The sequence below is a fragment of the Bos grunniens genome, chromosome 10 (genome assembly GCF_055505025.1).
Source record: "Bos grunniens cultivar Pamir isolate PY7600 chromosome 10, Bosgru_T2T1.0, whole genome shotgun sequence".
NCBI lineage: Eukaryota > Metazoa > Chordata > Mammalia > Artiodactyla > Bovidae > Bos > Bos grunniens.
Genome location: NC_141174.1, coordinates 58,711,937 through 58,734,786, shown reverse-complemented (window position 1 = coordinate 58,734,786; position 22,850 = coordinate 58,711,937). Strand labels below are relative to the sequence as shown.

Below are 22,850 nucleotides of genomic sequence, written 5' to 3'. Positions count from 1 at the left end.
GCGGGAAGATCCCCTGGAGGGGGAAAGGCTACCCACGCCAGTATTCTGGCCTAGAGAATTCCATGGACTGTATAGTCCATGGGGTCACAAAGAGTCGGACTCGACTGAGTGACTTTCACTTCACAATAGCTTATGAGAGTGCTACACGAAGAACTCCCTTCAAGGCTAATTTTGCAAGTCCCACTAATCATTGTTGTCCCTAGGGTTTATTCTCTGGAAATAGGTTGTTTTTTGCCCTTGGCTTGTTTTTGTTTCCTTTGGTGTCATTAATCATGAAATAATAGTTTTCTAATAACATTGGCTCATTTAAAAACATATGGTCCCTTATAGTCATCTGGGAACATGAGCACTTGAGCTGAGATTTTAGCACACATGTCAGTCTCAAACAGTGGGCAATCTGTAGAGACACTGATGTTCATTTGGTCTTAGGACCCAATGTGAAAGTGATTTCCACCCTCAGTCATAATACTCTAGATGCCAAATACCTCTTAATTCTGAGACATAACAAAATAGGAATGATAGAGCATTCCTTAAGGCTTAGGTAGTTCCCTTTGAGCTGACTGCTCGATATCTTTTCAGAAGTAAAGAAGCTCCTCTACATGGGAACTTTCTCTGATATGAACCACACTCGCACTTGGCAAAATTAGGCCAACGCTGCTGAACATCTTCAAAGGTCATTAGTGGCTAGGGGTATAGGTATTTCTACCTCTTTATTTATTATTATTTTGGCTGTGCTGGGTCTTCATTGCTGTGCATGGGCTTTCTCTAGTTGCCCTGAGTGGGCTTCTCACCACGGTGGCTTCTCTTGATGCGGAGCACAGGCTCTAGGCATGCGGGCTCAGTAGTGTGGTTCCGGGTCCCCAGAGCACAGGCTCAATAGTTGTGGCTCACAGGCTTAATTGCTATGCAGCATGTGGGATCTTCCTGGACCAGGGATCATACTGGCGTTCCCTGTGTTAGAAGGCAAATTCTTAATCACTGGACCACTAGGGAAGTCCGTGTTTCTACTTCCAGATAGCCTTTTGCTTCGGATGCTAAAGACGTTTTTTAACCATAAACTTATTCAGTCTACCCTCTTAAAGGGCTAGATGCACACAAATGGAGCCCCACCTCTGTCCCTAATACCTGACAAAAGAGCATATCTGCACTTTGGTCCTGCTGGGAGCTAATCCAGTTAGGTCAGGAGCAAAGTTTGTTTCATCTCACCTGTACACAGCCTCTCACCAAGAACTCTGCTTTCCCTAGGTTCTCCAGGCTGACTTTCGTGTTTTCTTGTAGGCTGGGGATGTTCACAAAGAAAGGGACTCATATTTTCACAAATCTGTTTCTTCAAAGAAAAGGAGTTAACAAAATGTTTCTTGGCTCAGAAATGTAAACCTGTGAACCCCCCTGCCCTTCATTACTATTTAGCCATCACCACCAAACCCTATTTACAGAAACATTTATTTGCTTGTTCAGCTTTAATGTATCATGTTGTCTCTCCTGTTTTTAATAAAACACTTTCCTCTATGTTTTCTCAACAGCCAGATCTGCCAGTGAGCCTCAGGCTTTGGGAATTGAAGAGGTAAGAATTCTGAAATATTTTCTTCTAGGATCTTAAATCTAACAAGAACTTTAAAAGGAAAAAAACATCTTAAGTAAGCCTATAGGTGAAAGCATTTAACATGAAATGTTGATCAAGAAGAAACATTTATAGTCTTTAGCAATGTTGATTGTTGAAGGGGATTTAAAAGGGAAAGAAAAGACTCTCCTTAATGGTTATTAAAGATCAGATTTCTCACCAGAACTCCCCCTGCCCTCCTCCCCCCTTTGCCCAAACCTGAATTCGGAGACCCTTTGAGATGACTGCCTTAACAAAATGTATCCCTATGGCACCAACATGATTAACTGGTGTCACCCATTGAGGATAATGAAAGACAGATGTCAGAGTAAATTAGACTGGAGAACGGTAGGGAAAACCCTGTTCTTAACTGGTTTTGATGTTATAAGGGCTTTTCCAGCAGCAACAACAGTAACAATAAAAGGTCTGTTTAATACTGGTGGGGTTTCTTCTTGAAGAAACTGACTTGGCTTTTGAAGCTGACGAAAGTCATGTGAATCTAGCTATAGACTTGAAAAGAGTGAAAGTTACTCGGTTGTGTCCGTCTCTTTGCAACACCATGGATACATCCATGGAATTCTCGAGGCCAGAGTACTGGAGTGGGTAGCCTTTCCTTTCTCCAGGGGATCTTCCCAACCCAGAGACTGAACCCAGGTCTTCCGCTTGGCAGGCAGATTCTTTACCAGCTGAGCCACAAGGGAAGCCCTAAGGTCACCATATTGCTGAGGCAGGTGATAATGTATTTGCCCTCTCCAACCAAGACATAGTTCCACCTTTCGTCCTGATGTGGACTTTCCCCCCTATTTTAAAATTTAACTTCCTTATGATAAATTCAAGCATATACCCAAATAGAGAGGATAGCATATGAACCTCCATATCCCTGTCACTCAGTTTTCATAGTTATTGACTCATGACCAGTATTGCTTCTTTGTACCCTACCTACTTCTCTTCTTTCCCCATTGGGTCATATGGCAATGGCTTAAATATGGCTGTTGGATTTTTGATTGTTTATTTACATAACTATTACTGGCTACAGCAAAATACAAATAAAAAATAAAACCTACTTTTAACCTTAGTTTACTGAAGGTGGCCATTCATCCATTTACTCATTCAGCCAATATTTAGTATTTACTAGTGTCAGAATCTTCTTAGGAGAAGAAGTAGAGAGAAGCCTCATGCAAGGGAGACCAGTATATATCTTGGGTTGGGAATGATGGGCTGGATATGTAAGAATTGCTGAATAGAGATGAAGGAACAGAGGACATCTAGAAAAACTGCCAGGTTTCTCTTTTGGAAGATTCAGTGGTGGTGATAACTGGGCTACAGATACAGGAAGAGAGGAACAGATTCAAATCTGTGGAGTGGCCACATCCAGATGGGTGTGTCCAGTAGACTGCTCGTGGATGGTACAGAACAGTGGTTCTCAGTCCTGGGTGCACATCGGAATCTTCAGGGATGTGTTTGAAAGTACTGACCAGTTGAATCAGAATCCCTCGGGGTAAGGGTCTGAATATCTGCAGTTTTTAAGAGCTCCCAGGTGATTATAATGTATAGTCAGGATTGAGAATTTCTGGTCTAGAGATTATTAGAAGGAAGCTCTACATGTGTTTTGTGCTTTTAAGACCATGCATAGCTTTTGCTACCCCATAATGAGATTTTGTTTGAAGTGTTTAATGTCTTTCAGGTGAGGGCTGAGCCATCCCTACTTTCTACCAAATACTATTAATAATGAAGACTTTTAAAACAAGTACTTCATGTTCTCTTATCTGATTTGCTGTTGATTTCTTTCATACTAATGAATGTACTTTAATGTTTCAAATTAATTCAAGCGTATTTCTCAATGGGAGTTGCTGTGTGTTGAATGGGGCAATTCTTCATTGTATTCCTTGGTATCCTGCCCTTGGCTCACAAAAGGCCAGCGGCACCTTCCAGCAGTCTGGTGTCCAGAGTGCCCTAAGGACACATTGAGGCCTGTTGTGTCTTTACACACCTTTAAAGAAGTTATTTGTCTTTTTCACTCTTCTGTACAAGCACTTTTGCTTCATACATAATTACTGGTTTCAGTTATGCAAAGAAACTCCTTATATAACTGATCTCTGCTAACAAACTAAAGAAAGAAACTAAACAGACATTTAAAAAAAATATTGTTTTGCATTGTTGGAGGGATTTTGAGCATATTTGTTCTAGTACCAAATCTAATTTTTATGTCTGTATAGAGATGCAAATTAAGCAGTAGGTAAGAAATGGTCAAATATTGAGACTTAAAACAAAATACTGCTAAAGTGTTATGCAAATTGAACAGCAGTGATGAAGATGTATTCATTTCTTGTTTGCTTCTATAACAAGTTATCACAAACTTTGTGGATTAAAATAGTACAAGTATATTATCTTACAGTTCTGCAGACTAGGTTCTATAGAGATCTCACTGGTCTAAAGAACTGTGTTCCTTTCTCGTGGAAAGGAGAGAAAGAATCCTGGAGAGAATTCTAGAGTCCCCTTCCTCCATTTTCAAAGCCAACAGCCTTGCATCTCCATGTGTCTTTCACCCAAATTCCTTTTTCTGAACTGAGCCAGGAAGTGTTCTTTGACTTTAAGGACCCATGTAATAAGATTTGGCATATCTAGGTAATTCAAGATACTCTCCCCATCCCATGGTCCTTAATTTAATCGTATCTTCAAAGTCCCTCTGTCCATGTAAGGTTGTATATTCACAGGTTCCAGGAATTAGGGCATGGACCTATTTGAGGGCTATTATTCTGCCTGCATGCATGCTCAGTTGTGTCTGACTCTTTGTTAGCCCATGGACTGTAGCCCACTGGGCTCCTCTGTTCATGGGATTCTCCAGGCAAGAATACTGGAATAGGTTGCCATGGTTTCCTCCAGGGAATCTTCCAGATCCAGGGATTGAACCCGCATCTCCTGTGTCTCCTGCATTGCAGGCAGATTTTTTACTGCTGAGCCACTGGGGGAAGCCCATTATTCTGCCTACTACAGAGTAAAAAGGATGAACTGTTCAGAAAGGTAGAAATGCTTCAGGTAACAGAGATCAAATTATCTTACATTTCATTGTATAGGGTTGAGAAGGTTTAGGGTTCCCGAGTTGATTAAATGAGTTCTTGTCTTGACTCTGCAAATCCTGTTTTGTGGATACAGGCACTAAAGGCTTTTAGTTTTCTTGGAGTATTTGGCGTTGGATCAAGTGGACAGGTTGAAGTCCAGTGGCTCCTCCCTTGGCCAGACTTTCTGGTGTTGTGGGTGTGGCCTCTGAGGACTGTGCTGCTTTTGGCGTTTCTCCAGCTCTGGAGAGTTTGCCTAAAGTGTGCGAGTTCCAAGGTCTTTGAATAGCACCAAAGAAATGTGAGATTTTTATTTTATGCTGTTATGTCTGCCTGTCACATTATGCTATATTTATTAGGCTCTAATCTGTGGAAATTGGAGGAAAAATAACAATATTCTAGAATTTTCAGTTCAGTTCAGTCACTCAGTGGTGTCCGACTCTTTGCGACCCCATGAATCGCAGCATGCCAGGCTTCCCTGTCCATCACCAACTCCTGGAGTTCACTCAAACTCACGTCCATCGAGTCGGTGATGCCATCCAGCCATCTCATCCTCTGTCGTCCCCTCTTCCTCCTGCCCCCAATCCCTCCCAGCATCAGAGTCTTTTCCAATGAGTCAACTCTTTGCATGAGGTGGCCAAAGTATTGGAGTTTCAGCTTTAGCATCATTCCTTCCAAAGAAATCCCAGGACTGATCTCCTTTAGGATGGACTGGTTGGACCTCCTTGCAGCCCAAGGGGCTCTCAAGAGTCTTCTCCAAAACCATAGTTCAAAAGCATCAATTCTTCAGCGCTGAGCTTTCTTCACAGTCCAACTCTCACATCCATACGTGACCACTGGAAAAACCATAGCCTTGACTAGCTGGACCTTTGTTGGCAAAGTAATATTTCTGCTTTTGAATATGCTATCTAGGTTTGTCATAACCTTCCTTCCAAGGAGTAAGCATCCTTTAATTTCATGGCTGCAGTCACCATCTGCAGTGATTTTAGAGCCCCCAAAAATAAAGTCTGACACTGTTTCCACTGTTTCCCCATTTATTTCCCATGAAGTGATGGGACCAGATGCCATGATCTTAGTTTTCTGAATGTTGAGTTTTAAGCCAACTTTTTCACTCTCCTCTAGAACTTTACTGTAGTGGTATTTATTCTAGCTAATTTCTAAGTGTGGTTTAATTTCCATACATTAGGTAGGTCATCCCCACAAAGCATAAAACCATTGCTTGCCTAGTGAATGAAATGGATCACTGGATTATTTTTTAAAACCATCTCTGCAGTAGGATATAGCCAGAAATTTTTGATGGAAATTTTTGTAGTAGCTAATTTTGTAACGAGTCCCCTGTCTATCCTCTTCTAGACAGGTCAGCAATACAGATCTGAAGGTCAAACATAGGGCTAGCTGTAGAATAACAAACCATCCTGATTTTGTCCAAGACTGAGGGATTATTGGGGAGTTGGGATCTTTAGTGCTAAAACTACTAGAGTTCTGGGCAATTTGGGACAGTTGAGCCCAAAGATGTTTAAAAACAGCTCTGGTAGAAAGTGATTGTCATGCTGATGAATTGTGAAAGTAGAAATTTTGATTGAACAAAATAATGACAGTAACCTCCAGGGTTTGTGTTGAGCATAAGGATGAAACCTAACTCTTGAAAACTCTGTATCCACATACATATGTGTGTCCCAAGCCATCTTAGAAGAACCAAAATTTATGAAGTGTTGGATTTCGTAGCCCGCTCTTTCATTTTTCCAGTGTTACCTGTGTACCCCTGCATGTCTATGATGTAAGTAAGTGGGTGCATCTTATTGAAGACTCTTATTCAGCCTTTCCTCCCTTCTCCATAATGCCCTGCTCTGTCCTCAGCCACAGCACAGTCAGACTGAGAAATCAGGAATACTAAAGACCCTAAAGCCTCATTGATTATATTTCTCTGACATTTATTTGGAGATTTTTATTCTCTAAGCCACTGGTTCAAAGAGGTTGTAAGTGTACTTAAAAGAGCAATTCATTACCTTCCCCGGAACAGAATTTGACTTTTAGGAGCTGGTAATCTTTTTTTTTTTAATGTGTTTGTTTCCTATCTTCTAAATGTCTCTAACTGGTAAGTACAAGGAATTCTTTCTTTATTTTTCTTTTTCTTCCCCCCCCAAAAAAAAAAAATGATTGAGCACTGTCTGTTTTAGAAGTAAGATCTGGGTTTCTGATGAGAATAGGTCTTGAATAGATTGTGAGCTAATTCTGATATTCTTATCAATCCCTTTTTGGGATTCCTTCCTTCTAGGACTCTCAATCCTGGTTTCATTTTGTTAAGACTAACCTCTTTTCAGTTTTGAATCTCAGCTGGGTTGTTTCGTGAATCAAACAAACTCTAGAAGAAATGAAAGGAGATGAAATCCTTATGCTGATGATTAAACTCAGCTTCTTTTATTCCTTTCCAAAGAGAAATTACAGAGTCAATGTAAATAGGAGATCCAAATGACCCAAACTACTCTGCATGCAGGGTTTCTTTGGGGGTAATAGGAATGTTTTGGAACTAAATAGAAATGATGGATATGCAACATCTTAAATGTACTAAATGCCATTGAATTGTACACTTTAAAGTGGTCCATGATTAATTTCATGTTTTGTGAATTTTTACCTCAAAATAAAAATGTTGAACTTCAAGAGGAAGGAAAAAAAAAGACTATTTCTCCCTATTCAAATTCTGCAGGAAATCTCCTCCATTTTAATACACTCATGTTTTTAGATTTATAAACCAAAATTGTTGTCCTGTCCTGTGCCATTACTAGGAGAAGATATTTGGACTTAAAAGTGTCTGCCAGCAGAGCCAGTCAGGAAATTCAAAGAGTTAAGACACTAGTTGTTTATTATTAAGATACATATTTTTGTTTCTTAATTATAAATGGCCTATAATTTACAAAGCTGATTGCAATAAAATTTTTTTTTGAAGTTTAACAATTTAAAACACTGGACTTTTTCCACCTCTCATGGGATAGAAGTTAGATCAACTAAGTTGGAAAGTTTTTTGATACCCTGTAGTAGCGGTCTGCAATTGGGTATGACAAAACAGAAAGAGTCCAGATGTTGCAACTTTAATGAAATGTGAGCATGGTAACAAATTTCATATATAGAAATGTCTTTTATTAAAACATCTCCTTAGATATTCCCAAGTGCTGCCAGCTGATCAAAGTGAAACAGGCATTTATTTTAAGGGATGTCTACATAGGGGTAAAATGGTAAAACTTTAAGGTTTTTAATTCCTTCTAGATTTAGAGACAACTTTTTTGACCTTTTGCAGAGATGTAACTAGGCAACCAGTATAGCACTTAGCTGGTACACAGCATCCAAGCTTTGTAGCTGTTGCATCATTTTTTAAAAATGCTATTTAAATCTGTCTTTTAGTTTTGGCATATGCTGCCATGTAACCTTTAATTCCTTAGAAATATCATACCAACCCTCTGCTGTAAGATAGAATGGTTCCTAGAAGCCTAGCATCCTCTGATGTTAATAAACAGCAGTAACAGAGTAGAGAGGTAGCTGAATGTACTGTTTTATAATTGGACATTAAGAAGGTAGTTTTTAGTTTTGGTGTGTAAAGGTGTAAGAATTTAAACCCATATCCTCAGCAGCTGGTTATGAGCATTCCTCACAATATGATGAATGGAAAATGTACTTTCATAGAAATTAGAGCTGGCTTTTAGTCTAGTGAAGTGGACTTGACTTTGCTGGATAGGTGGTAACCAGAAATACGTAGTTTGATCAATAAGCAGGAAATATTGAAAGCTTCTTAAGTGTCAGATTCTATATTAGAATCTGTTCTAATTGAACTATGTTCAATTTCTGTAGTAACCTTGTAATTTTTCAATGTTTTTTTATTATGAAAGGAATATGTGTGTAAGATTTTTAAAAATTTGAGTAGTAAACACAGGAATAAGTAAAAAAGAGAAGTTCTTCCAAACACCAACTTATACCCCACTCCTTGGAGATAACCACTCTTAATAGTGGTCTTGTGTGTCTTCCAAAAATTTTCCATCTCTTGGTTAATCTGTACTGAGAAGGTACGATGAGTGCCATTAAACCATTTGTTTGTAAACTTCTTCGGGACTAAATCTTTTCAAGACACCATTTGATGATGCTTAAAGAGTGAAAATGTCAGAACCAATGTGATGCTAACAGAGGGCTGGTGGTAGGGAGAATGATGACTGAAGACTGTTACTGTGTAGTTTTAGCTTCTGTAAGATTTACATACAGAATGCAAGTAATAAACCTTAAGGTAGTTCCTTATCATTTTCAAGGTCATCTGGAGTATGTTGCCACCCTTTATCCTTTGGATGACCCCGTGATGCAGAAATTGTTTACTTTGCTTTACAAAGAAGGAAGCTGTGGTTCCCAGAGGTTAAGTAACTTGCCCATGAACACAGATGATAAGTGACAGGAACAGGACGAGAATCTGAGGTCTTTTCCAAGTCTTGAACCAGACTGCACTGCAACTGTGAGGAAGAGAGGAACTCTGTAGGGTCCCCGTAGTGAGAGGCCAGAAGTGAAGAGGGGGCGGTGTTAGGCTTACAGTCTGAAGATCCAGTTGTGAAGTCGTTCTGATTCTGCTCCTTGGGCAAGATGCAGTCCATATACCCTGCTCACAGTTCCCTAACTGGCTGTGTCTATTCCTGTTTTGTACTGGCCAGAGGAGTTGGCTCAAAGGGTGGGCATGCAACCCAGCAAGGGTCAGTAGAGTCTTTCTCTGAAATTTTTCAACTCCGGTTGAGAGAGGAGAGGTCCCATCCTTTCCTGCCTCAAGGTAGTAAGAATCACTAAGGCCATGTTTCAGTCTCCTGAGAGAGTAAAGTTTGATGCACAGAGGGCAAGCAAAAGAAAGAAAGACAGAGAGGTAGAGGGAAGGAAAGAGAGCCCAGTGAGAATTGGAGTCCATCCATCCAGTTGAAGTGAGCCAATATAGTCCCATTTTTTTACTTAACCTAATTCAAGTTGCTACTGAAAGAATCCTATTATTTTGGGGCCTTAGTTTCCTCTTCTGTAAAATGGGGGTTTTAATATTCTCTGTGAAACACTGTAAAGGTGAACTGAGATAATGAATAGAAAAGTTCTTTGTAAATTTTAAAATTCTGTACAAATGCAAGATAGTATTATTCATTGATATGTTGTATTAAGCTAGGGAAAAGCTGAAAGAATGAAGCTACCACTCATTTAAAAAATAAGAGTTGAGAGCTTTGTAAGAACCATCTGGTGTTATGTAGAAGTAAATGAAAGCTGCCAGAATTCCCAGATTTTCTTTTGGTATCCCTTTTCAAATACTCTTTAAGTTCTAATAAATACCCATCATAAATACAGGGGTAGGTCTTTCCTCACTGGCTCAGGTTAATCCAGTGAGTTCCTCTTTTCTGTCTCCTCTCCTAATCTATGGTAAACACACACACACTAACACAAAGCAAACAAAAATCAACAAAGCATCATATTAATATTTCAACATTTTATCCTTTTCACTTAAAAGAGCTTTACAGATTTTAAATGATATTTTGGCATCATCGAAGAAAATCAACCTTAAAGTAGTTATTCTGTTTAGTTATGACATAGTTGAGGCAGTTCTTGGGGATGGGAGGTTAGTTTGGGGCTTAGATAGGATCAAAATCCATCTTTTACCTTAATAGACATATCTTTGATATATAAACTCTAATCAAAGTCTACTTGAGATTGTATCTGTATATGATACTATCTCTCAATGAGAGAAAACAGGTGGCACCTCTGAAATCTGTTCTCTTTCCTTGATTTGCTGTTTAGGCAGTTTTTATTGTAACAAATGTATCTTTCTTTATATTTGACCATTGAAACAGAAAGAGTGGTTTAAAGTCTCAATCTCAGTGGAATGTCATATGCAGAAAGGTTAAGGCACCACAGAAGTATGATCAGTAAGTGTAAAGAAGCATGACATAGCAAACTGGATGTCAAACATCTCTCATATTTTAAAAATCTGAGAAATACATCCACCACCTTCACTGTTCTTACAAATCTATACTTTTGCCTTACAGAATTGCCAAGGCAGGAAGGGCGAATTGGTGCTGTTTGACCACCCTACTCCACATCTCACCTTGCTGTTACTTATTTTTGTCTGGGCTTGATTTCAACCCCATGAATGTCAGTGTTTTCATATAAACTGAGAACTTGGAATAAGTTCTTTTTCTGAATAAGCATAGTCTTAACCCTCAGAAACTGTCAGTTGCACTGAAAGCAATTGACATACTTAAGTCAATTAATTTTCAGTTCAGTTCAGTTGCTCAGTCGTGTCCGACTGTTTGCGACCCCATGAATTGCAGCACACCAGGCCTCCCTGTCCATCACCAACTCCCAGAGTTCACTCAGACTCACGTCCATCGAGTTGGTGATGCCATCCAGCCATCTCATCCTCTGTCGTCCCCTTCTCCTGCCCCCAATCCCTCCCAGCATCAGAGTCTTTTCCAATGAGTCAACTCTGCATGAGGTGGCCAAAGTACTGGAGTTTCAGCTTCAGCATCAGTCCTTCCAATGAACACCCAGGGCTGATCTCCTTTAGGATGGACTGGTTGGATCTCCTTGCAGCCCAAGGGACTCTCAAGAGTCTTCTCTAACACCATAGTTCAAAAGCATCAATTCTTCTTAGGAGAGCTTAATAAAGAGAATATTTATAAGGACATGAACAGAGTTTAGGGAAACCACAAGGGAGGATGTACCTTCTCAGGGCTCCTTTACCCCATTAGACCTGGAGGGATGAGGGCTAGGAGGAGAGGACCCTCTTGCGTGGAACTGTGGCCTCCAGGAAAGGGCTGTGGCCTGATTATAATGATCCTGCCAGCAGGGGTGCTGGGAAACAAATACCCTGAAATAATTCTCCTCTCTCCTTTTATCTGCTTGTGCTCACTGTTGACCAAACTCAACTGGAAGACAATGAACAAGGAAGCTGGCTGCCGAGTCCACAGTTTAGTTTCTTAGGGTGTAGAGCCAGGTAGAATGAATGGAGAATGGGTTTGGAGAGGCAAGCAGAAGATATCTGCCACAGTTAATCATCATTGTGAAGGTCTTGCATGAAAGAAATAACACCCTCTTCTCCCCCAAACCTAAGCTGTCTTATCAAAAAATTGTTTTAACCAACTCACTTTTTCATTAATTGTATTTAATCAGTTTCCTAGTCCATGTTCAAAGGGACCCAGATGCGATTGGTAGCATTTGGAGAGACTTCTGTTGTTTGTGTGGTAAAAACATGATCAGGAGGAGGTAAGGAGGTGATGAAGCCACCCTCGTGCTTGTCCTGCTCAGACATGGGATGGCAGCCTCAACTCAAAGTTCAAGTTTAGAGGAAGAGGTGGTGAAAAGTAAGTAGACACCTCAGAGAAACTCTGAATAGTCCACATTCTTGGGCCTTTCATAATCAAAGGAGGGACTTCTGTCCCCAAGAAATACAGCATCCACCTCTGGTGGTTTGAGTAGGCAGTTTTCGTTTTTGTCCAGCTTGCTTTTAATCTCAGATGAATTATTTTCACTCCTTTGACCTAGGGACCAGGATTATTTGCCTTGATCTAATCCAGATTAACCATTCTGATCCACTGAGAATGAGTAAATCAATTGAATCGGATAAATCTCCATAATTGGAAAGGTATTTGTGGCAGCATAAAATGATGGGCAAAAGAAAACAAATTTGGAGTACTACCCTAAAGCATACAGTTCTGTGGACCAGAAACTCCCTGGCTTGGGAAATGCCTGAACCAAGGATCCCAAAACAGAGTTGGGTCTGTAACAGAAACAGTGAAAGGCAGTGTGGTGTAATGAAAGGGCATGGATTCTGAGATCTCAGCCTGGTACTGACTGTGACCATCTTGGAAAACTTCTGTGCTTTCACATTCTCACATTTCCTTGTGTGTAAAATGAGAGTAATTTAACTTGTTACAGAATTAACTGAAACCATATCTGCAAACTAAAGGTAGTGTTTTCCATATGCTCACTTTTTTTGGTGCATGCTTAGTTGCTTCAATTGCATCCAATATTTTCCGAACTTTTGGACTGTAACCTGCCAGTCTCCTCAGTGCATGGGATTCTCCAGGCAAGAATACTGGAGTGGGTTGCCATGCCCTCCTCCAGGGGATCTTCCCAACCTAGGGATCAAACTCATGTCTCTTGTGTCTTCTGCACTGCAGGCAGGTTCTTTACCACTGAGCCACTGGGAAGCCTACTTTTTTGGGGTGGTGGGAATGGTATACTCTGTTATTAAAAAATAGTGTCTTTTAACAGCTCTGTTGAAATATAATTGACATGCAATATAATGGACATATGATGAATGATACATATTTAAAGTTGAATAATATTGGCTGCATACATCCATGGAAGTATAGCCGCCATCAAAACAGTGAACAAACCATGTAAAAGTTTCTTCATGCTCAGTAACAATCTCTCCTTTCCCTTCCCTATCTTCAGGCAACTAATGATCTGCTTTCTGTCACTCTAGAAGAGTTTGTATTTTTCAGAGTTTTATGTAAATGTAGATATATATTATATTTACTTTTGCCTGGCCTCTTTTGCTAACATAATTACATGGAGATGCATCCATGCTGTATGTATCAATATTTTATTCCTTTTATTACTGAGTAATATTCTAGAATATTGGTATGCCACAATTTATCTGCTCACCTATCAAAGGAGTTTACTTAATTATATTTTAATTCTATTTCCCTTCTTCTTCACTCAATGATAGTATAAGAAAAAATTTTATATCCCATGTTAAGACTGCTGACATTTCTACTAACATAATCTAGGAGTAACATGATTTATAGGAATGGAGTGTAAAAGCAGGTATCACCGTAGTTGTCTATTAAACCCAGGCTTAAGTTTAGATCTGAGCTGAAGGCTAGTTCCTTCTGCTTTCTAGACTTTCTTTTGTTCTTTATCATAAATTAGCAACCCAAATGCCCATCAACTGATGAATGGATAAACTTATGGTATATCTATACAATGGAATATTATTTGCCATAAAAAGGAAGTACTGATTTATACTACAATATGGATGAACCTTGAAATCATTATGCTAAGTGAAAGAAACCAGGCACAACAGGCTATGTAATCTATGGTTCCATTTATCGAAATGTCCAGAACAGGAAAATCCTATAGATACAGAAAGTAGATTCATGGTTGCAGGACCTGGGGTGGGGGAGGGAAAAATGGGGATTGATGGTTTAAAAACTATGGACTTTGTTTTTTGGGTGAAGAAAATGTTCTGGAATTTGATGGTAGTGATGGATGCACAATTTTTTAATTTTCTAAAATCACTGAATTTTGTATACTTTAAAAGGGTAAATTTTTATGTGCATTGTATTTCAACAAAGCTGATTTTTTACAAAAGCAATCTGTGCAACTTTGCTGAAGGAAATGTATTCAGGCACAGCAATTAATTTAATTTCCCATTTTTCACTTGCTAAAGAGAAAACTTGGAGCTGCTTACCTCATTGATCATGCTGCACCTGCATTTCCAGGTCGTGAGCATGAAGTGGAACTTTCTAGCATGAGGAAGTAAAAATGTCGCATCTGTAAATAAATCATGTTTGGGGAGGTAGTTCAGTATCATACTGTTTTGGTTTACTTGAGATGGTGAAGGGCCTGGAGCCACTTTGACTTTTTTGTCTTTTCCTTTCCTTTTAAAAATAACATGCTTTCAGATTGTCTAACCACTCTTTCCTCTAGCCTTAGTTAACCAGATACAGGATATCCTGTGGGTAAAACATCTTAGCTAAATCATATTATTTACCAAACTCCTAACAGCAATAGACAGAACAGAGTGACAAAGTAGACGTCCAAATATTCAAAATAATCCTTGGGAAAGGAAAGAAGCCAGTAGCATAGAATCGCAGTGATTCAATTAGAGGAACAGCTTTGGTTTCCAGCAGCTGTGGAGGATGGGAGTAAGGACAGACTTCCTCCCTTTCTAATTGTCTTCCTTCACCTGGTAAAACACCACCTTATATAGAAGGCTTTTAGCTGCTCCCCTGCTGTGAATCAGGACCAACATTGTAATATCTGGAAATAGAGCTTCATCTGGTCTGTTCCCAATAAATCAGTGTTTCCTGGGTCCTCAAGATTCGTAGCCGAGAAATGGCATGTTTTCCCCCTGCTTTTGAAAATCTTACTGTCCGAAACTTGAGTTTTGGTGTCATGTAATTTAAATTAGAAAGTAAATCAAAGGATTACCCCAGGGTGAAAGTAAAACCCATGTAACTCTTACCCAGAAATGTTCCCTTTGCTTTTTGCTGTGATTTAACAAAGTTTTCCCAAGGTGATTTGAAAAACTGTATGTCAGTGTGTGTGTTTATCTTGGATTTTCTGATACAGTCTTGCCAGTTTCTGGTGCACTGCAAAAATTGTGTAAGAGAAATTTCCACTTTACCCTGACTCTGGAAGAACATGACTCCCAGCGCTGTTTCTTTTGAGTATTACTCTAAAATTATCTGTTCATTTATATATTAAACATCTGCAATGCAAAGCATTCCTGTAAGATGATTAAGTGACTTCTCTAGTAATAGGATGGGCTTTGTAGGCATGGGCAAGCATAGCTCTAGATTCTGTGTGCACATGTGTGTGTGAATGAAACATACCATACATCCAGAAAATATATGGATGTATACACATATACACATTAAAGACTATTAGTGAAACATACATACGTTTCCTGACTTTTCTCCCTATCTTTAAAGACTCCCGTTTGCTTCTTCCAGCCCCTCCTTTCTCCTTCCTGGAAAGCCATAACCTGGATTATTTTTCTTTTACCTGTCATTCCCCTGCTTTTTCTTAAATTGTTTAGTGTCACCTCTTTTTGAAATGGAATCATACTTTTTCTTTGGCTTAGATTTTTACCCAACATTGCTGCTGCTAAGTCACTTCAGTCGTGTCCAACTCTGTGTGACCCCATAGACGGTAGATATATCAGAGAAGGCAATGGCAACCCACTCCAGTTGCCTGGCAAATCCCATGGACGGAGGAGCCTGGTAGGCTGCAGTCCATGGGGTCTCTAGGAGTTGGACACGACTGAGCGACTTCACTTTCACTTCTCACTTTCATGCATTGGAGAAGGAAATGGCAACCCACTCCAGTGTTCCTGCCTGGAGAATCCCAGGGACGAGGGAGCCTGGTGGGCTGCCATCTCTGGGGTCGCACAGAGTCGGACACGACTAAAGCGACTTAGCAGCAGCAGCAGCAGGTAGATATATGCCCCTGAAGTTCACTCATTTTCCCTGCTATCTAGTATTAATTAGTACATCAGTATTTCTTCCTGTGTATGAAATATCCCACACTTTTTCTGTTAAACCCATTTGGGACATTTGGGTTGCTTCCAGTTTTTTGCTTTCATGAAAATGCTGCACAGTACACTCTGTACATGTGTCTTAGTCCTCACCCAGGAGTTTTTCTAGGATGTATACTTTGGAGTTCAGCTGCTAGGTCATACGATATGCAATGCTCAACTTTATTAGGTAATGCCAAGTCATTGGAAAGTGATTATACCGATTCACTCTTCATTAGCAGTATAAAAGTGTGACTTTTGCTCCACTTGTTAACACTTAGTGTTCTCTGAATTTTTGTTTTTATTAGTCTTATTGCAAATTCTGAAATTTGTTTTGGTTAACAAATATTTGGTTGGGTTTTTATTTTGCATCATCTTATTGAAAGAGACAAGAAAATAAATGTGTTTGTTCACTACGTTTGATAAAATTAAATGGACCATCGCTAGATTCTGCCAATAGGTATATTTCCAAGTAATAGCCAGCCTGAGAGTCTTGTTCCTTTCCGTTTTTTCTTTATTAGATATTTTTGATATGCAAAAATTTCAACAAGTAAAACAGTGAAGAGATGTATGAGGAAGCTAATTTCTCCTTTCCTCTTTTACCCTCCCCCCAGCAGGTTACCAGTGTTAATGCTAGGGTGTATCATTCCACATTGTTTTCATATTCATAAATATGTAATAGACTTATGTTAGATTGTGACGTAGATTGCCATTTTATTAGATCAAAAAGAGTTGAATATCAGCAATTTCATACAGTTCAATCACTCATGCACACATATCCAATCTTTGAGGATTTTTCAAATGTAAGCATTACCATGCAGCTGTGTTTTCATGATAAATGTCACAGACATTCATCCAGCTTATAGGCATGGCTCTCATTCACTCATGTTAATGATTGCACCATGTTCACTCCTCTGTGCCTGTGGAGAAAAATTAACATCTCCCTTGGTTGGCTTGTGGTTCTTCACCCTGGTTGAATCCCAAGACAGGGGAGCAACAGGGGGCTGAGTCAAAGGACACATGTATCTCCAATTTAAAAGTATATTGCCAGATTCCTTTCCCAAAAAGTTGTAACAGTTCAGGTTTCCATTAGCAAATATGAGAATGCTTGTTTTCTGTATTTAGTCATCACTGAGTATTATTACTCATCTGGGTGAAAATTGGTATTCAATTTTCATTTATATTCCCATGAATTTTGGTGAGTTGAGCCTGTTTTCACTTTTCATTGTTCTTTTGCATTCTTCTGTGAATTGTTATTTCATATCCTTTGCTCATGCCTCTTTAAGATGATTTGACTCCTCAGTTTGTTGGGAGCTCTTAGTTTATTAATGATAGTAATGTTTTGTTTGTTCTATATAATACAGTTGTTTATTTCCCAGTATATTATTTGTCTTTGATTTTGTTTACATTATATTTTGCTTTCCAAAAATTTTTTAATATTTAGTCACGTATATCTTTTTCTTTATGGTTTCTATCTTTGGAAGGCTTCTTCTGTCTAAGCCAGTACCCTTCTAATTCTTCTTCTAATGCTTGTATTTATTTATTTATTTAATATATGTATATATATATTAAATCCATCTGAAATACATTTTGTACATGGTATGATAGTAGAACTTTATGTTCTTTCAAATGTATAGCCAGTCTGATGGCACCATTTATTTTATTTATGGGTTCAAATGCAACTTTAGTCCTATATTGTTTCACATATACATCTATCAATTTCTGTACCTTGTATTATATTTCCTGGGTCTGTTTTCTATTCCTGTATCAATATGATACTATCTTGATTATGATAGTTATGTTTTAGGCTTTAATATATAGAAAAGCAACTGAGTCCTATTTTACTCTTCTTTTAAAATATTTCTTGGTATTATTTGGCATTTTTTCCCATATAAGGGTTAAACTGATTTTGCTTCAATATAAAATGTCATTGGAGATTCTGCTTAAGACAGAATTAAAATTATATATTAATTTGGAAAGGATTAACTTTTTTATATGCAGTTTTTTCCATCCAGGAATCATGTCTCTCTGTTCAAGTCTTATTTTATATCTTCTAAAAATACTGTCGAATGGTTTTCAAATAAATACTGAACTTTCTTCTAAAATGTGTTCCTCAGTATGTAAGAGTTTTTATTTCTTTTGGAATTGGAAATTTGGTTAAATGGTTAGATAAAATATAAATATAAATAACTTTTCTATTCTTAAGGCTAAAACTTATTCTCAGGCTAAAATACAGAGGAGTCCCTAGGTCCCATCTCCAGGGATGGATGTGGTAAGCTGCCTTAAAGACTGTTAAAGAAGAGCTTTGTGCCTCTTGACCTCATTCCCGCTTTGCTGCCATGGGGCAGACAGAGGCTGCGCTCTGAACTTTGTGTGGTTAGGCACGTTTCTTCTCTCAGTGCTAGATTGGCCGCGACTTATTTAAAGGTGGGTCTTAGAGGAAACTAATGACTGTATTTACATTTCTGTTTTCTTTGAATCATACTTTTATCTGTTTGCACAGAGGTTCGTTTGAAAATAAAACCTCAAGATATGAAATAGATGAGGAATATTACTTATTGGATAATAACTTATCATCAGTTTAAAAAACATCTACAGTACTCCTGTATTTACTTTTAAAGGCTAGAGTTTACAAGTAGAAATATTTTTACTTCTTGGAAAACAGTAGCCTAAGTGGCAGTGCAGACAGCCTTCTTCATATTAAACCCATTAAAATGCCAATGAAAATGTCACAAAGAAAAATTTTCAATAGTACAACCTCAGTATTCAGAAAACAAATCAAAGAAGAGTTTTCAAAATAATTAATTTTTAACTGTTACAATCACAAGGAACAAAATTACAAACAAACAATAAACTTTAAAAGTGTCTGATTCAGAACAACAAAGTCTCAGAGTTCAAAAATGATTCAACTATGCTCTAAATGGTAAGAAAGAAGATATAAAGCAGTGGCTCAAAGGCCATGTAGTGAAATTGCAATACTATAAATAAGGACATGTCTAGAAGTAGTAAAGAATACATTGATAACTGCTAAATATCAATAGTTAATTAGAGAAGTATTCTTATTAACTACTAAATGAATTCCAAAACTAGGTTGCTTAAATAAATGTGCATAGACAGTGATGAATCAAAATAACTTATTTCTAGAAAATTGAGCATAGTATTTCAACTTAAAAATAATAAGTACTTGAGCCAAGAAAAGAAATACATTTTGAAGAATCAATAATTTAAGGTAAAAGTATTTTCAGAATTGATTTGGCCTATAAGTGAAAATGAATACCCCGAGAAAGATATCAAGACATTTACTATTCATATCTTCAATCTTCTGTGAAAAATAAAATTTAAAACATTCGAAAGAAAGTCCAGATAACTTTCAAATAATGATTTCAGATGCAGCCACAATTAAGACCATGAACTCCCCAAGGAAATAAAACAACATCTGCAGTTCTTTTTATGGAAAAGAATGATCCAGGCAAGATATCATTCATTTGGGAAAGCTAAAGAAAGATTTTCACATATCCCACCAACCCCAAATTATCACTGACCTTACACTTTGACCCAGAACAAGAACTTCATATTGTGGCGGCCTTATCAACTAAAGATGGGAGAAAACATCAACTGAGGAGAGATCAGTGCTTCTGACCACATCATCCCATTTCAGAATAAGATTGTGATCTAAAGCTTAAAAGGAAGAAGGGAACTAGTATTTAGGGAGCACCTACTATGTATCAAGTTCTTTACATTTTTTTATTTACTCTTCAAAAACCCTGATGGTATAATCTCCTTGTTTCAGATGAGAACACAGTCTCAGAGAGGTTAAGGAACTTGCTTTGATAAGTGAAAATGAAAGTTGCTCAGTTGTGTCCAACTCTTTGTGACCCCCATGGACTATAGCCCGCCAGGCTCCTCTGTCCATGGAATTCTCCAAGTCAGAGTACTGGAATGGGACGCCATTCCCTTCTCCAGGGAATCTTACCTACTCAGGGATTGAACCCAGGTCTCCCACATTGCAGGTGGATTCTTTACTGTCTGAGCCACCAGGGAAGCCCAAGAATACTGGAGTGGGTAGCTTATCCCTTCTCCAGGGGATCTTCCCAACCCAGAAATTGAACTGGTGTCTCCTGCATTGCAGGCAGATTCTTTACCAGCTGAGCTACCAGGGAAGCCCTGCTTTGATAAGTAGTAGCACTTGAATTCATGTCTGACCGCACCCCCCCCCCCAAGAAAAAGCAGAAGTTTTAGAGTAACAGTTAAAAACTAAGAATAAAATAAGACAGGTAAGGGCTGAAACCTGTAACTCAATTTTTTTTTTCTTGCTTATGCAATAAAAGTCTAAGGATATGATGTTTCTTGTATGGCTATACGTAGAAAACAACAGAAAAATGAATTTGATGATTGTCATGATTGTGTGTGAGTTGGTGTACAGATGTGGTTTAAGTGAAAATCATTTTACTCAATGCTTTCCAACAAACATATTTCAAAAGAAAGGAGAAAGAAGTATATATACAGTGTTTAATACCAATGGCATGTATTAAGCATAAATAAGAAATAGCAAAAACAAGATGAACTAAAGAAAGATAGTTGATTGTCCAAACATAACAATCATAACAGATATAAAATTAATCTGCACAAAACAGATGTACTTAAAATTTCATTAAAATATAAGGCAGAACTATGATATATTAAATTATAAGGAAATGGAGAATAATAATATCTGAGAATATCACAACAAAATGGATAAAGGGGGAAACCTTTAGAAGCATAAGGAACAGCGTTGTGGTTTTTTTTTTTGCATTCGTGGTCAGTTGTGTCTGACTCTCTGCAACCCCATGGACTGTAGTCCACCAGACTCCTGTGCCCATGGAATTTTCCAGGCAAGAATACTGGAGTGGGTTGCCATTTCCTGCTCCAGGGGATCTTCCCGACCCAGAGATCAAACCTGCACCTCTGGCACCCCTTGTGTTAGCAGGTTCACCACCATGGCTCTTTACCTCTAGTGCCACCTGAGCAAATAATGTCAAAATGTACAAGTGGTGACCCTGGAGTGAGGTCTCTTCTTGGTGAGGCAGCATTCCAGGAATGAAGGTTAACATCATTGGGTATAAACCAAGAGCCCTTGGGCCAGGGAAAAGCTTTGGCCTTTTGAAATTTAAGAGTAAATGTTGTATACCTCTGGGTTTACTGAGTAGAGTTGGAGAGCCAGGCTTTATCTGGAGTGAATATAGTTGAGTCAAACCATTCATTTATAGTTAGGAAATGTATACATTTCCTTGGCTTAATCATCTTTGGGAAGAAAGAGACTTCCTAAGGTCATACAGCTGTAAAAGTGATGGCTCCTGTGGCTAATAAGAATGAAGACAGATGTGGGAGGCAGGGTTATGTCACTCACAACTCCAGGGGGGAGTTGTGGGAATGAAGTTGTGATGTGAAAAGGATAATGTTAGAATTAAGAGATGTCTGTTGAGCAAGGTTTATAGATGGAATCAAGTTTGCTGTTGAATCAGAACTCTCATGGTCACTTCAAGAAGGAGAGATGGATTGAGAAGTTTAACTGATGAAAAAGTTACTGGCTGGGTAAATGAGTGATTAAATTTGCTTTCCAGGGACATAAGCCTATTTGTAATATGGTCTGTATTTCCCTGAGGAGATTATCACCAGATTGCTTGAGTCCCTGTTTATCTGGTTTTGGAGGAGGCAGGGAACTCCTTTGGTGAAAGGTTAGATGGAACTCGTTGGGGTCAGGTAGACGGAGCATGGCTTTGGCCCTACCACTTTGAGGCCAGGATCTTATAGCTTATAACAACTGCATGTCCTGCAATGTGTTGAAGGAATAATGTTTTAAAGGAAGACCATGGGAAATATCTGCATAATAATGACGTTCTTTCCTAGTCCCGCCTTGAAATGAAGTTGTTGGGAGGCAGGTCAGTATGAAGGGAGAGAGACTCTCTGACTATGGATTTAACACTCTGAGTGTTCTCTATAAGGTTCTTGCTCTCAGGGTATTGTTTCCATTTATTTTATTTTCCATCTATGGCGCTGGTTTCTCAAGTGAATTGTCTGTGAACTGTGGTAACCTATGTTAGAGACCACAGATTCTAGTTTACAGATCTCATATTCTGAAAATTTTGGAGTGGTATTATTCCAACCTTTGAGGCTAATATTACTGCTTACAAATGATTGTGAAGTATTTAAATTATACAGGAAAGGACAGAGAATGTCTTTCTTTCTAAGTGGTTCTTTTGAAAGACTTGCATGAATAATTTTAAGGACAGAAATAGCCCCTGGATTTAGGTTTTGCTGGGTCTGACGTAGATGTGTGTTGGGGTAAGTATAGGCAAGAATACCACAGATCTGGCCAGGAAGAAAGATTGTCCCCAGAGTTCTTTCCTTGCTTCCTCATCCCTGTTTAATAAAAAGTGAAAAATACAAGAAAGTAACATGAAACAAAGCTGAAAAGATAACTCATTTAAAAAAGAAGGGACTTCCGTGGCAGTGCAGTAGTTAGGATTCCATGTTCCACTGGAGGCGACACAGGTTCTATTCCTGGTTGGGTAACTAAGATCCCACATATGGCAGCCAAAGAGAGTGAGGGAGGGGAGAAGTAAAGAAGAAAAAGAAAGAAAAAATTGTGAAAATAATAGCTCCAACAAAAGCCCAATGGGCAAAATGAAATAGCCACAAAAGACTAGGGAAGGTTCTTTGTCTGAATTAAAAATACCAATAACAACAACAACAAAAAATGTTAGGAAGTGCATTGAATACAAATGTTCATTTCATTGCAGAGTCCTTCAGTTCTGTAAGTCTGCAGCCTCTGCCACCACAGCGAAGCACTTACCAGACAAGTGCTGCTATGGCCAAGTCACTGTCCCTTGCTTTCTTCTTATTTTATTTAAAT

The 22,850-nt window shown here is 38.6% G+C and overlaps 1 protein-coding gene across 13 annotated transcripts in view; it reads left to right on the top strand.

Annotated features, from left to right (window-relative positions):
- The window catches only part of GNG2 (G protein subunit gamma 2), a 192,726-nt gene that overhangs the window by 81,807 nt on the left and 88,069 nt on the right, over positions 1 to 22,850 (top strand). For 11 of the 13 annotated variants that reach the window (XR_015134763.1, XM_086321522.1, XM_086321521.1 and 8 more), the window contains one exon: positions 1,524 to 1,564. The exons of the other annotated variants lie outside the window; for them this stretch is intronic. Coding sequence is in view for 2 of the 11 variants with exons in the window: in XM_086321518.1 (XP_086177644.1) it covers positions 1,524 to 1,564 (41 nt within the window). In the remaining 9 variants the exon portion in view is untranslated. The remainder of the gene's footprint in view (positions 1 to 1,523; positions 1,565 to 22,850) is intronic. 13 annotated transcript variants of the gene reach the window in all.